General features: G+C 32.6%; 4 protein-coding genes across 6 annotated transcripts; 1 reads left to right on the forward strand and 3 right to left on the reverse strand.

Moving 5' to 3' along the window:
* Nucleotides 1-96: 96 nt before the first annotated feature.
* Nucleotides 97-5,540, reverse strand: LOC126872470 (BLOC-2 complex member HPS3). Its single transcript, XM_050632453.1, has 3 exons — nucleotides 1,608-5,540; nucleotides 1,403-1,517; nucleotides 97-1,332 (listed from the first exon to the last, which is right to left on the reverse strand). The coding sequence occupies exons 1-3, from the start codon at nucleotides 4,830-4,832 to the stop codon at nucleotides 1,151-1,153; spliced, it is 3,522 nt and encodes a 1,173-aa protein (XP_050488410.1). The 5' UTR covers nucleotides 4,833-5,540; the 3' UTR covers nucleotides 97-1,150.
* Nucleotides 5,541-5,919: 379 nt separating this feature from the next.
* LOC126872477 (borealin) lies at nucleotides 5,920-7,164 on the reverse strand. Its single transcript, XM_050632477.1, has one exon. The coding sequence runs from the start codon at nucleotides 6,954-6,956 to the stop codon at nucleotides 6,090-6,092; it is 867 nt and encodes a 288-aa protein (XP_050488434.1). The 5' UTR covers nucleotides 6,957-7,164; the 3' UTR covers nucleotides 5,920-6,089.
* A 13-nt stretch (nucleotides 7,165-7,177) lies between these two features.
* Nucleotides 7,178-8,334, forward strand: LOC126872478 (leucine-rich repeat-containing protein 51-like). 2 transcript variants are annotated; one of them, XM_050632478.1, is made up of 3 exons: nucleotides 7,178-7,317; nucleotides 7,680-7,753; nucleotides 7,843-8,334. In XM_050632478.1, the coding sequence occupies exons 1-3, from the start codon at nucleotides 7,178-7,180 to the stop codon at nucleotides 8,322-8,324; spliced, it is 696 nt and encodes a 231-aa protein (XP_050488435.1). In that variant the 3' UTR covers nucleotides 8,325-8,334. The 2 variants fall into 2 exon arrangements, with proteins under 2 accessions (XP_050488435.1, XP_050488436.1); XM_050632479.1 differs by lacking the exon at nucleotides 7,178-7,317 and having other exon boundaries at nucleotides 7,526-7,753.
* LOC126872475 (cyclin-L1) lies at nucleotides 8,318-12,059 on the reverse strand. 2 transcript variants are annotated; one of them, XR_007691992.1, is made up of 6 exons: nucleotides 11,960-12,059; nucleotides 11,655-11,896; nucleotides 11,370-11,554; nucleotides 9,313-9,897; nucleotides 8,703-9,229; nucleotides 8,318-8,651 (listed from the first exon to the last, which is right to left on the reverse strand). XR_007691992.1 is itself a non-coding variant. In XM_050632471.1 (4 exons), exons 1-4 carry the CDS (start codon nucleotides 11,883-11,885, stop codon nucleotides 8,983-8,985), a joined length of 1,248 nt encoding a protein of 415 aa, XP_050488428.1. In that variant the 5' UTR covers nucleotides 11,886-12,010; the 3' UTR covers nucleotides 8,318-8,982. The 2 variants fall into 2 exon arrangements, 1 of the variants encoding a protein (XP_050488428.1); XM_050632471.1 differs by having other exon boundaries at nucleotides 8,318-9,229; nucleotides 11,655-12,010.
* Between the last annotated feature and the right edge of the window lie 70 nt (nucleotides 12,060-12,129).

Here is a 12,129-nt window from a genome sequence, read left to right on the forward strand (position 1 = left end):
AACAATAAAATAATTTCCATCCTTCTTTTCCTTTCTTCCTTTAAATAAATAAATAGCATTATAAAAATATGATTACATAATAAAGAAGCATTCTGATATGAGTTACAGCTATGTATTATTTCTTTATAATTTATAAATATCATAGATCACTTCTAACATAATTATATTACATTTGTAACAAAGAGAAATTAATCCTAAAGGCACATTAAAGTCACATATAATGTAACATTCAGAAAGTGATGAAAATACATTATAGGATCAACAAATATAATAAAAAGTAACTACCTTAGCAGTACGTGATTTCCTAAACACATGCCACCCCGCCCTTAGCGGTTAAAATATAAACAATTTTTAACAAATTCTTAGAAATATTCAAACAGCAGTCAAAAATACAATGATCGTTACTACAAAATTTCTTAGTTCAGTGTACAAAGCAATCTATTACGTTAAATATTATATATAACATTGTAAAATTTTAATATCTATATGCTTGGTTCTCTGTATAAACTTTTCATAATTATGATTCAACTATTTCATTAGCTAAGGGAAAGATAACATACGTCTAGATATAATACAATATATCTATATAGAACATTTCAACAATCAATAATAGGTGAATTAATTTTATCTATAGTATTTGTCTTTAGTTTCTGACAATTTGTTATATATAATACAACTTCTTATCCATAAAAAATCTTGTGCACGACCAAGATTTTAATCAAGATCGAGCATTTTAAATAATTGCATTAAAATAAATGTGTACTTTTAAAAATATTATACAAATGATTGAGTATATTCAATAACGATTTGTAAATTTATAGTTATATTCAATAAGAAAAAACACCTATATAAATGAAAAAAGTATCTGAAATGTGATCACAGAGATAGAAAGTCACTAGTTACGTTAAACGCCAAGTAATTTTAAGCAAAAAGTTATAATTTATCAAAGTCGTGCCATATGAAAAAGTATCGTTTTCAACAAATTAGATTAAGTACAATTTGTTTCGAATCTATTTTCTCTAGAATGTATAATTTTCGTGCAACACAATTTTTTGTTGCATTTAGATCATATGTTTTTTTTTCTTTATAATTAAAATTGGACCTATGCTATCATCAAATGACGATAAAATTGATCAGTAGAAATTAGCGCTCACAATTTTAAAGTCGATAAAAGTTGTTGTCCAGTTTCTATTATTAAAGATTTAACATGTTCAGCGTGCATAATTTGATTACACATTTCACTGCATTTTTGAAATGTTATTACATCATCTTTTGGAAGAACACGATGTAAACTTTTTAAGGACAACGTATGTGGTAGATAATTCAAAATTGCTGAAACGATAAAAAGTATATTATAATACAATTTAATATACTTCAGCATAAATATATCGAAAAAATTTACCTTTCATAATTTGCGTGTATAAACACTGCAATTCTTGTCGAGAGTTCGATACAGCAATCTTATTTTGCGTTAACTCAATTAAATACTTCCATTCAGAATCTTTAGTATATATGTCCTAAATTTGTAACACAATTTTATGAAATTCAATCATAAAAACAAATTGAAAATACCGTAAAAGTAGTGGATTGAAATATATGGTATTTACCTTTGCATATTGCACAACAGCTTGAGGACAATTATCCATTAAAAGTGTTGTTGTTTCTTCAGTATTTTGAATGCACAACGCTTTTAAAGATAAACTGCCATCAATCTCTTGTGTTTCAAGAAATTGCTTAACTTCATATAAGCACTCATTTGGTATAAAATCACAAGATAATACAGACTGTAATTTAAACAATTCCGTTGGTATAGTTTTTTCAGAGTCAGTCTTATCGATATCAGCTAAATCTTTTAGATCGCTCACATTCAAAACTTTTTGATAATCTTTCGCATACGGTGGCATCCCGTTTAAATAATGAGGTCTAAACTTCACAAATATGAAGTTATCATAATTTTCTTGTACGTTTTCTTTATTTTCTATTTTGTACACTTTTGTTTGTGTTAACTTGCCTAAGTATGATCGTACTAATAGCTTAAAAGCTTCAACCAAAGCGAAATCCGTACGTATTTGATTTTTATTTATAACAGACGAATCTATAATCAATTTTGTACTAAAGTAGTTGTGAAGATATTTTTCGAGAAATACTTGTAATGTCATTGCCGCATTATGCCCATCTCGTCCTACTCTTGATGGTAAATATTCTAAAAACACCTGTATAATTTGATGAAGAGATAGGATTCCATCCTCTTCGATTAATTGTATTAGAATTTCAGCAAAGGTTGAATTTTTCTGACGCATTAACGTTCCAGCGAAATCTGAAAACGTAGGAATCATTGGACTTCTCTTTTTCATCGCCGTCATATCAAACAACAGGTCCCAATGTTCTAAAACTATTTTCTTGACACATAATGCTGAGACTGGTTCAAGTACTTTCTCTGCTTGTTCTTGTTTTTCAGCTTGTATGTATAAGAGTGCCAAAGCTAACTTGACTAATTCGTCCGTTTCATATAATAACAAAAGATGTATTAGTTTTTCTGTAGTATATTCTCGTAATACGGGACTACTGAAAATCAATTTCAATAAGTCTGGTTTCTTTAATTTACATATTATTTCTACAATATTAAATCCTTGGAACAAGGCATCTGCTTCCGGACCACTTTTCATCGTGAAAAGTATATCAGTCAAAAACGTAACGAGACCCGGTGCATCTTGACTCGATTTCCTAGATAATACTTCTGAAGGTTTTAAACCCGACATTTTATAATAGGGTATACAGAAATCCCAATCTGAGTCATATTCGGAACGAATATAATAGTCTCCAAGCAGCGCGCATGATTGATTATACAAGTTCTTCAATTTCAATCCATTTTTATTTGCGATATCATCAAATTCATTAATGTCTGAGCAATTATACACAGCGTCTTTAGCTAAACGTATCAAAGCATGAGCTTCCCCTAACAAATGTCGGTATGTGCTAGGACTAGAAGATTTATGACTCCTCGCTGCGTTTAAAACATCGTAATACAAATTCTCCAATTTAGGTAAAATTAAAGAATATAAAGTCCAAGAGTTTTCTGCTTTGGCTAAGAGGATTAGATAATTTTTGCTATGTAATAATTTCTGTATCCCCAGAAATGGCCTTAATCCTATTAAACAAACAGGCTCAGAAACACTAGGGCATGTAACTCTTACATTTTCTATATCATTAGACATTCTAGCAACATGATGAGATAAACGTAGAGTGTAAGATTCAAGACCAGCTTCAGTCAATGCATGCAAAGCAGTATGCTCTAAAGCTACATGATTAACAGGTGCAGTAAATGGATAAGTAGTTAAACAAGTTGCATCTGTAGGATTTGAGCTAGTAGCAGAGAAATGATAAAGATATCCTTCTTGCAGTGTGCATAAGAAGCAACTTACGCCCTGCAAATATGTATATTTATCTGATCTGAGGATTGATTTTTTTAGACAAGAAGTATTACACTCCTTCCTCATGTATAATGGCTTCAATAAAGAGCAGCTGAACAGTTCAGAACTTCCATCAAGTTTATTATTAGCTGCCATTACTTTAAGAGACAATAAATTTTTTATTGTATAATTTTCCGACCATCCTAAATCAGGAGAATTCGTTTTAATTATAATCCTTATTTCTGATGGGTTTAATACGAAAGGACTTAATGCATGCCCAGGTCCTGCTCTTTCCAAACTTATAGATGGTAAATTTATAGTCAAGGGTTGTGAATATCCATCTATAACTTCTTGATCAATTAATCTTTGTAATTCATCCCTTTCATTATACACTAAATGATCCAAATTTATAACAGTGTCATTATTATTAGATTTTATTTTTCTGAAATCTCCTGTCTCCAGTTTACTCCATATACTTGTTTTGGAACTTCTATGCCTCCTACCTTTAAATTTTGTACTTGTTCCACTAGAATCATTGTTTTCTGATACAATAAAGTGCAGATCTTGACTAGAACTTTTACATTTTGAATTTATTCCTTGCAATATTGTGTTATCATCTTGATTAGTCGTATTATTACTGTTTTCCACAAGAGAGGAATCAGTGGATATAGATGTTTTATCAATAGATGAAGAGTTTGTGGAAGTTAGAGAACTCAATTGATCAATATCTTCATACATTGAATTAGTCAATCGAAAAACACATAAATTTGTTTTATCCATAATTGATATAAAATCTTCAACAATTTCCATGTGTGTAGGAGAAAATGAAAAGCCCAAGGACCATGGTCGAGCCTCAAAATCTATAAACTTCATCTTTGATACTTGCTGTGTTTCAATTTTAAATTCATGTAAAATAGCACTATTTCCGGAAGCCACTAGGAGGTTGCCAGTACTTTGGCAGCAAGCAATGAGTGTAGGTTGCATATTTAATGGCAACTCTATCATTTCTAAGCTATTCAATGGTCGATTTAAACTTGGAGTAACACGCCCAGCTATTCTAGCACGCATAGGTTGACTTTGATCTTTTACCATAGCCCAGTTAACATAAATTCTAACAAAATTATTAATTGTTTTCCCTGTATGATTATTAATGCTTGCATCTCTAGATAATTTTGATTCTAACGTTACAACATAATCTTCTTTGGTACAGTGCACCATTTGATTAATCATATCAACTGTTGGAAAAACCGTATGTAGTTTAATATCAGATATCATCAATTCCCAAACTTCGACGCAATGAGTTGACAATGCTAGGAGTAGCATTTCATGTCCAGATGCATTTGCTATACAGCTTGCAGTTGGCTCCTCAATTTGAGTGATATTTTGCCCCAGAAAATTATGTACTGTGATTACACGCACCATGTTGATTTTTGTGCTAAAAGAGCTCTTTAAACATACCTATCTTACGTATGAAAAAAAAATACTATATCTAATTATAGTAAGTTGATCACCTTTGCAACTAAATTGAACATGAATTCAAGTTAATAATTATTTTGCTCAAATCTGATATAAAACTTATACTTTTTTACATTACTACATAATGTGATCGAACAATATTTAAAGATATAAATTAGCATAAAATTCGTTGAAGGTTATTTTACATTTTTAAACTATTACACAAGTTACTTGCAAAATGTGTGACAGAATAATAAGTTCGTTGTTTTTTCGAAATTTTTCAATATCAACGAGATATAATATATAGAATTAAGCGTAAGAAGATATCACCGAAATATCGCTTTCTTTCTGCTCCGATTAATAGGTATATATCTTAGACCGCCCAAAAATCCGTGTTAACGAACTCAATGACGCGTACTTTGACATTTCTAATTCATGTTTTATACATTTAATACCTTCATTATGTGACAAACATTGAATATTGAAAGTGACAAATTACGATAAAGTACGAGAAAACCAACTAACGTCGTGTGGAAATGAGCACTACGATATTTTATACATGATTTTGTACAATCTAAAAACACTACGAATATCACAAAGTAGAAGAATGCAAATATAGCTCGTTCGTTTGACAGATCTTTTAGTACGCGCATGTACACTAATGGTTAGAACATAATCGTGCTACATACGCGCTCTACTAGTTCTTGCCCGCCAAATGTGATAAATATGCTGTTTCGAAATGTAGGATAATTATAAAATATAAAATGCAAAAGAACTCTGTCCAGAAATAGTTAAAAAAATATAAAAACGAGTAATCTAAATATTAATTTTTGTAACGATTTTTAAAATATATCCTATAATGAATTAGATACATTCAAGTTACAAATCACAATTCATCTTTTAATTTTTATTACATAAAAAATTATACATATACATGCATTGTTATCATATTAATCCGATTTTAAAATATTAATTTTCTTAATCTATAATCATATGTTATATTAATATGTTATAAAATTATCATTATCATAAGGTATAAAAAGATTGTAACAAATGTTAATCAAATATATATTAAATGAACATATAATAACATTTATTTCATTCGTTATTTGCAATAAAATTGACACAATCCACAAGATACTTTGATCTAAAATCAATTTCATTGACACGCAATGACAATGCGAGAAATGGACCCTATAAAAATCTACCTTATGATTATCTTAACTATTTTGTTGAGATAACTTTCTCAATGTGATTTTTTAGAGTTTCTAGCTGTTTCATGGTTTCAGCATCTAATGTAGGAATGTGTGACATACGTAAACCATCATTAGGTAATAAGGACATAACATTGCCATTACGCAAAGGTACATTAATGTTAGCAATGTCTTCTTGAATAACCGCAGAAACCAATAAGGGGCTACCTTGCATGCTAAGAACCATTTCTCCTTGTCTTGGACGTCTTAATACATTTAATGGTGTATTAGGTTTTATTTTTGGTGTTACAAGATCAAATTCGTTAAACCCAGGTTTTGTAGCAGCAGGAGTTCTAAATTTATCGATTTTCATAGATATGTTGTTGATATGCTCCTTCTTTGTTATCTTCCTTATAGTTTCCAGGTTTATTTCACTAAGCTTCATTTTACTATTTCTTGAGGTACTACGTGTTCTTCTAGTAGTAGGAGGTGCGACTTTTCTAGCTCTTGATGTACGTGTTGTCGTAACACTTTCAGTAACGTATCCATCGTCCGTCCCGTTAGTAATTCTTTTACCAACTTTCTTTCTTTTCTCCGTTGGAGCCAATTTTAGTGAACGGTCGTCGACGGACGACGAAACTTCATTACAATTTTCTTTCTCTTCGTCAGCCTCACAATTGAGTATCTCGCCAAGAGTCATCTGTCGTATTTCAGTCGGAAGCCGAGATAAGGTAACATCAACAAAAGTTTCAAGACCTTTTATCGCCATTTTTGATTCTGCCTCCAGCTTCGATATTCGCAAATGTGCCTGTCGTTCAAAATCTTTGATTAATAAGTCACTTTCTTCTGCAGAGTGCTGTTCTTGTTTTGGTTTCCGAACATGTTTTGTGCGTGGCATCTTTAGCAGGCAAAAAGTAAGGGATGTAACCAAACTGCTTCCTTGCTTCTTCTATTACACGTGGTTTATTCAAGCTTAAACTAAATGTGAGCTTACATATAAATAGTATTCACAAATTCCTTGTTCGTCTGATTTACATTAAAATGTTTTCAATCTAGCTTACCGCCGTTAACAGTTTATAATTCAATAGCAATGATTATAGAAAAGTACAGAATGACAAAATGGTTACAGAATACGTACAAAGAGCAACCTGTCGCCGTTTACACGTATTACATTCTATGTGTTCAAAAATGCACTTCAATCAGTGTACTCAGTTTGATTTAAATTACGTGAAGAAAAAAACCCGCGTCAAATTTCTTAGGTTGCGTATTATTTTATCTCTCACAATTATAAGCTGTTAAAGTAGTTAAATTTATTCATAAAATTACATAAGTAATTGAAATTATTACTTTTTGTTTTAAGTTATATACATAACGGATATATGATAATAATTATTGGATAAGTGACTATCTATATCAAAAATTATGGAAACAAGAATTTTAGATGAAGAATGGAAGTTTTAGTAATGATATTAAGAATTGGCAAATAATTTCAAGTGAACGTTTTGCATATATTCTTAATATTAATATTGGCATAGTTTCTACAAAATTTGTCAAGACCTTATCATTCAAACATTAAAATGGACACTACTATGTATTATGAAAAACCACTTTCTGATTATAGACGAAATGAACGGCAAGAGATGTTGATAGCTGCTCCATTAGACTTGTCATTCAAAAAAGCAACCACAATGAATGGTATGTTAGTAATATGATGCATTATTAAAATGATATATTTTCTGAATTGAAAGATAATATTAATAAAAATATTTATTTTGTTACAAAAGAATTGGCAAATAAACGCCCACAAGCAGTACGAACGGGTAAAATTCCGTTACGAACAGCTGCAGATCGTTTTGTAACATGTTCCTTGTGGTTAAGCAATAATTCATTGACATCAATGTTCGGATTTGAAAATCTTGCACAAAAGCTTCTCGATGATCCATCGCACCTTAGTTGGCTCGATCTTTCTTTCAATGAGATAGAACAAATTGCTGATGATATTACACATTTTCCGAATTTAAAAATTTTTTATTTGCATGGAAACAATATTTCGGATATAAATGATGTTGTAAAATTGAAAAAGTTATCAACTCTTAAATCTTTAACGCTACATGGAAATCCCATTGAAAATCTTCCATATTATAGAGGATACATCGTTCACATTCTTCCACAATTAACAACGCTAGACTTTTCAGCGGTACTATCAACTGAGAGGAAGAAGGCAGCACCGGCTGGATTTTACAAAATAATATATGGTAGTACATGAATATAAAACTTTATTTTCAAGTTTTGTATTAAATACACGCCTTCTTAAGTATCATTACTTGTAATATTCTTTTAAAATGTACCGTCTTCCTTGAGGTACATGTGACTTAACGCACACTCTTAGAAAAAATTTATTTAAAACCTACTATTATCATCGTTAAATTAACTCAAGATACTATACAGTAGAATCGATTGTTCTATTTAAATTGCATTTTAATCATTTGCATCATGGCCCTACTTAAGAGGACTGGTCCCTATCACCGCGTGCGGTCGATCGTAGGTGCAGTAAATGACTTCCGAATTCTTTATAGAGTTTATCGAAAATTTACTGCTCAAAACGATTGGTAGACGATGTTACTTCGCAAACATCGCACCTTACATTCTTTATAACAGAGGAAAAAAGTAAAAGTTATTTATTTAAAACAAAAATTATTTAGATTAAAATGGAAATAAAAAAAGAGCAGTCGCAGTGCGCGTAATAATCCGCGCTTGGTGATAGAAGACAGTCGTCCGATTGCGTAATAATCCGCGCTTGGATGCAAATGGGTTAATCAACAGAGGTAAAAAAAGGCCCCGTATTATATTACAAATTGAATATAACTTGTTCACGTAATTGCAATATTCCTTTTTGTAATATACATGATGATCTCCTCATACATTCAATGTCGTCTGTGCTTACTGCGGTGTTTACTTGATTTTTCTACATCTCTATCTCGTGATCGACTACGTGATCTATAACGACTACGTGATGATTTATGACTGCCAGATCGTCTTCGCTGAGCCTTTTTCGGTTTTCGAGATCGTCCATGACTATGGCTGCGAGATCTGCTTCTACTATGTTTCTTTCTCTTGGAATGCTTTGTTCCTTCACCTCTAGATGGTGAAGTACTTGGTGATTTTGATCGTCTAAAATGAGGAAAACACGATTTTAATTACGATAATAATTACATTTTATTACTTTATTTTCTCATTCTTTCATGACATCATACCTAGGTGACTTTGTTCTTTCTGGCATAGCATGTGTACCACTGCGGCTAATGAATCCACCCCAGGCATTATGATGTTTAGGCAGTGGTGGGCTAGGTGTGTGGCTATCTACATCTCCACTTCTTGCTTTGGTTCTTGCTTCTTCGTATTGTCGACGAAGTTCTTCTACTCGTTTTTCTAACTGTTCCGGTTTAACACGGGGTCGGAAATAAAGTCGTAATATACGACGGCAAACATCTCTAATAGCAGATTCATTAACTTTAAAAAGAGAAAACCAAGCAGGTGAAGTAGGTAAAGGTAATTGTAGCTGTCTTGCTCCCAAATATACACATGCACAAGCAACAGTTTCTGGTTGATGTCTTAAGAACACATCAGACCTTAAAGAATCATTCATATAATTCCAACATTGTTGCATTAAAGCCTGATTTTTTTCGTGTCCCAGTACTTGTAAATACATAACAATAATTTTGTGAGGGTGTTTTACATGGACGCAGAAACCTAACTCTTTTAAGACTCTCCTTTCAGATTTAATTACTTGATTCTTCAGGGCTACATAATTTTGATCAAGTATTACAGGTTGTATTGGCCTAAAAAGAAGAACAAATCTAGTATATTATTGTTATTCATATATATATATAAAATTTATAGGAAGAAACTGGGGGAGATAATGAGGAGAATGGGGGTGAATAAGAAGTTAACTAGAAGGATAGAGGAGATCCTGACACTGTTGAACATTTATGTAGCAGGGCTGAAAGAGGAAATGAAGAAAGGGCAAGTAGTGGTATGAGACAAGAAGGTATGGTCACTATCATACGCGGATGACATTGTATTGATAGTGGACAGAGAAGAGGAGTTAAAGGAAATGATGAAGAGATTCAAGACATTCCTAGAGGAAGTGGAACTGGAACTGAGCACCGAAAAGACAAAAGTAGTAGTGTTTGAAAAGAGAAGGAACAAGAGGAGGCAAAGGAAATACAGATGGGGGAAATAAGAACTAGAATTATATATAGAACATATCTAGGACAGAAAAAGGAGGGCAGCAATTGCGATAAAGAAGACATGGAGCGTAGGAGAAAGGATATTTAAAAGGGATTACAAGAGAAGAATGAGGATGTTTGGAGCACTGGTAAAGAGTGTAGTGCTGTATGGAGCAGAGGTGTGGAGATGGAACATAGAGGAGAGATTGGACAGGGTAAAAAGGAGATATGTGAGATGGTTGCCAGGCTTAGACACAATAATGCCAAACTATATCCTGAGAGAGGAGTGCAAGATAGAGAAAATTAGAGAAAAGGCACTGAAAAGAGCAGTAAGGTATGAGGAGAAAGCTTTGGAATCGAAGAAGGAATTAGTGAAGGAATGTATAAAGGAGAGAGAAAGGAATTAGGGAAAGGGCCAAGAAGGGAAAAGAGCAAGGAAAAGAAAGAGGAGGTTAGAGGAGGTGAGAGAGGGAAGGACTCAAGGAGAGGCAGGAGATAGACAAGAAAGGATGACAGTGAACCAGATTATAGAAGAAAGAACAGAGGAGAGGGAGAAAAGGATAAGGGAATCTAAATACAACAGATACTACAGAAACATAGCGAAAGGAGGACTACCAAAGTACCTAGAAGGAAAGATGAAATGGGAGGACAGAAGTATGGTAGCAAGATTTAGATGTGGTAACGAAACCAAGGGAAGAGAACACTGGAAAGAGGAGGGAGAAAGAGGATGCAGATTATGCAAAAAAGGAGAGGAGGACCTGAAGCACATAGTAGAGGAATGCGAGATTACAGGAGGAGCAAGGAACATGGGGGAAGTGTTGAAGGAGACTGCAGAAGGACTGGCAGAACTGAAAGCGATAATAGCGAAGAGAAGAGCAGCAGAAGAGGGGGAGGAACGACAGGGAGGGAGCACAGCAAGGAAGCAAAAGCCAAAGAAGGATAAGCGTTAGATATAAGTAAAGGCAATACAAGAGATGTAATTTGGAAGTCGTCCAAAGTCGAAAGGCACGAACTAAGATTAAATAAATGAAATAAAATATATATAAAATTTAATAACATTAAAAACAAAGAATCATACTTACTTTTGACTGGAAACTTGTTTTATGTGATTAAACACATTGATAACATCCCTGATACGTCTCGGGGCCTCTTCAATTTTACTAGCTAAACAAATACAACCCATTGCAGTTGTTTCCATATTATGTCTAACTAACGATTTACTGTAATAAAATCGTTGGAATATTACTTGCCCTGTGGCCATTGCGACCTATTCAAAAAGATAATAAAAGTAGAAACTATGTGTTCCAAGGTTATAGAGGTTATGGCGTTTACAAACATTTTGTTTATTTGTGAAAATAATTACAAACCTGGGGTAGTTTCAGTAAAATACCAGCAGTCTGTATCAATTCGCATCCTAATATTCTTAGATCGGTTTCAGTTTCTGCATCCAATCCGTCCAAATGCGATGGCGTCGAGTTTAGTTTTTCATCAGGTAAAAGACAATTTTGAAGTGTTAACACGATTTTTCCATGAGCTTTCGTATTAACAGTTACCGTATTTTTTGCCGGTATCGTAGAATTTTCTTTTGCGTTACTCATTTCAACTTATACTAATTAAACAAAGAAAAAGTATAGTAAGTTCACGCACTTGCGGTGAAAAAGGTTAGCCTTACATTTTCTCCAATACCATACTTCCGACATATAAGGTTAAACCTATGTATGTGCTTATTTCAAGAAGTGTAATTCACATAGAATTCGCTTATTCTGTGTCGCTACTGTCGACTTGTGGTAATCAACCAGTTTTATTCGACTTTGTCAAGCATTTTTATTAAAAAATACGTTT

Source organism: Bombus huntii, chromosome 13, assembly GCF_024542735.1.
Source record: "Bombus huntii isolate Logan2020A chromosome 13, iyBomHunt1.1, whole genome shotgun sequence".
NCBI classification, from domain to species: domain Eukaryota; kingdom Metazoa; phylum Arthropoda; class Insecta; order Hymenoptera; family Apidae; genus Bombus; species Bombus huntii.

Bases quoted from the DNA above. Each gene is read 5' to 3' on its own strand.
- LOC126872470 (XM_050632453.1), bottom strand. From the start codon at position 4,832: ATGGTGCGTGTAATCACAGTACATAATTTTCTGGGGCAAAATATCACT. The intron at 1,518-1,607 runs GTAAATACCATA...TTACAAATTTAG, and splicing joins CTGTTGTGCAATATGCAAAG to GACATATATACTAAAGATTC. The intron at 1,333-1,402 runs GTAAATTTTTTC...TTATCGTTTCAG, and splicing joins ATACACGCAAATTATGAAAG to CAATTTTGAATTATCTACCA.
- LOC126872477 (XM_050632477.1), bottom strand. From the start codon at position 6,956: ATGCCACGCACAAAACATGTTCGGAAACCAAAACAAGAACAGCACTCT.
- LOC126872478 (XM_050632478.1), top strand. From the start codon at position 7,178: ATGGTTACAGAATACGTACAAAGAGCAACCTGTCGCCGTTTACACGTA. The intron at 7,318-7,679 runs GTTGCGTATTAT...TTCTGATTATAG, and splicing joins ACCCGCGTCAAATTTCTTAG to ACGAAATGAACGGCAAGAGA. The intron at 7,754-7,842 runs GTATGTTAGTAA...TTGTTACAAAAG, and splicing joins AAAAGCAACCACAATGAATG to AATTGGCAAATAAACGCCCA.
- LOC126872475 (XM_050632471.1), bottom strand. From the start codon at position 11,885: ATGAGTAACGCAAAAGAAAATTCTACGATACCGGCAAAAAATACGGTA. The intron at 11,555-11,654 runs GTTTGTAATTAT...CTTTTTGAATAG, and splicing joins TTTTACTGAAACTACCCCAG to GTCGCAATGGCCACAGGGCA. The intron at 9,230-9,312 runs GTATGATGTCAT...TCCTCATTTTAG, and splicing joins GAAAGAACAAAGTCACCTAG to ACGATCAAAATCACCAAGTA.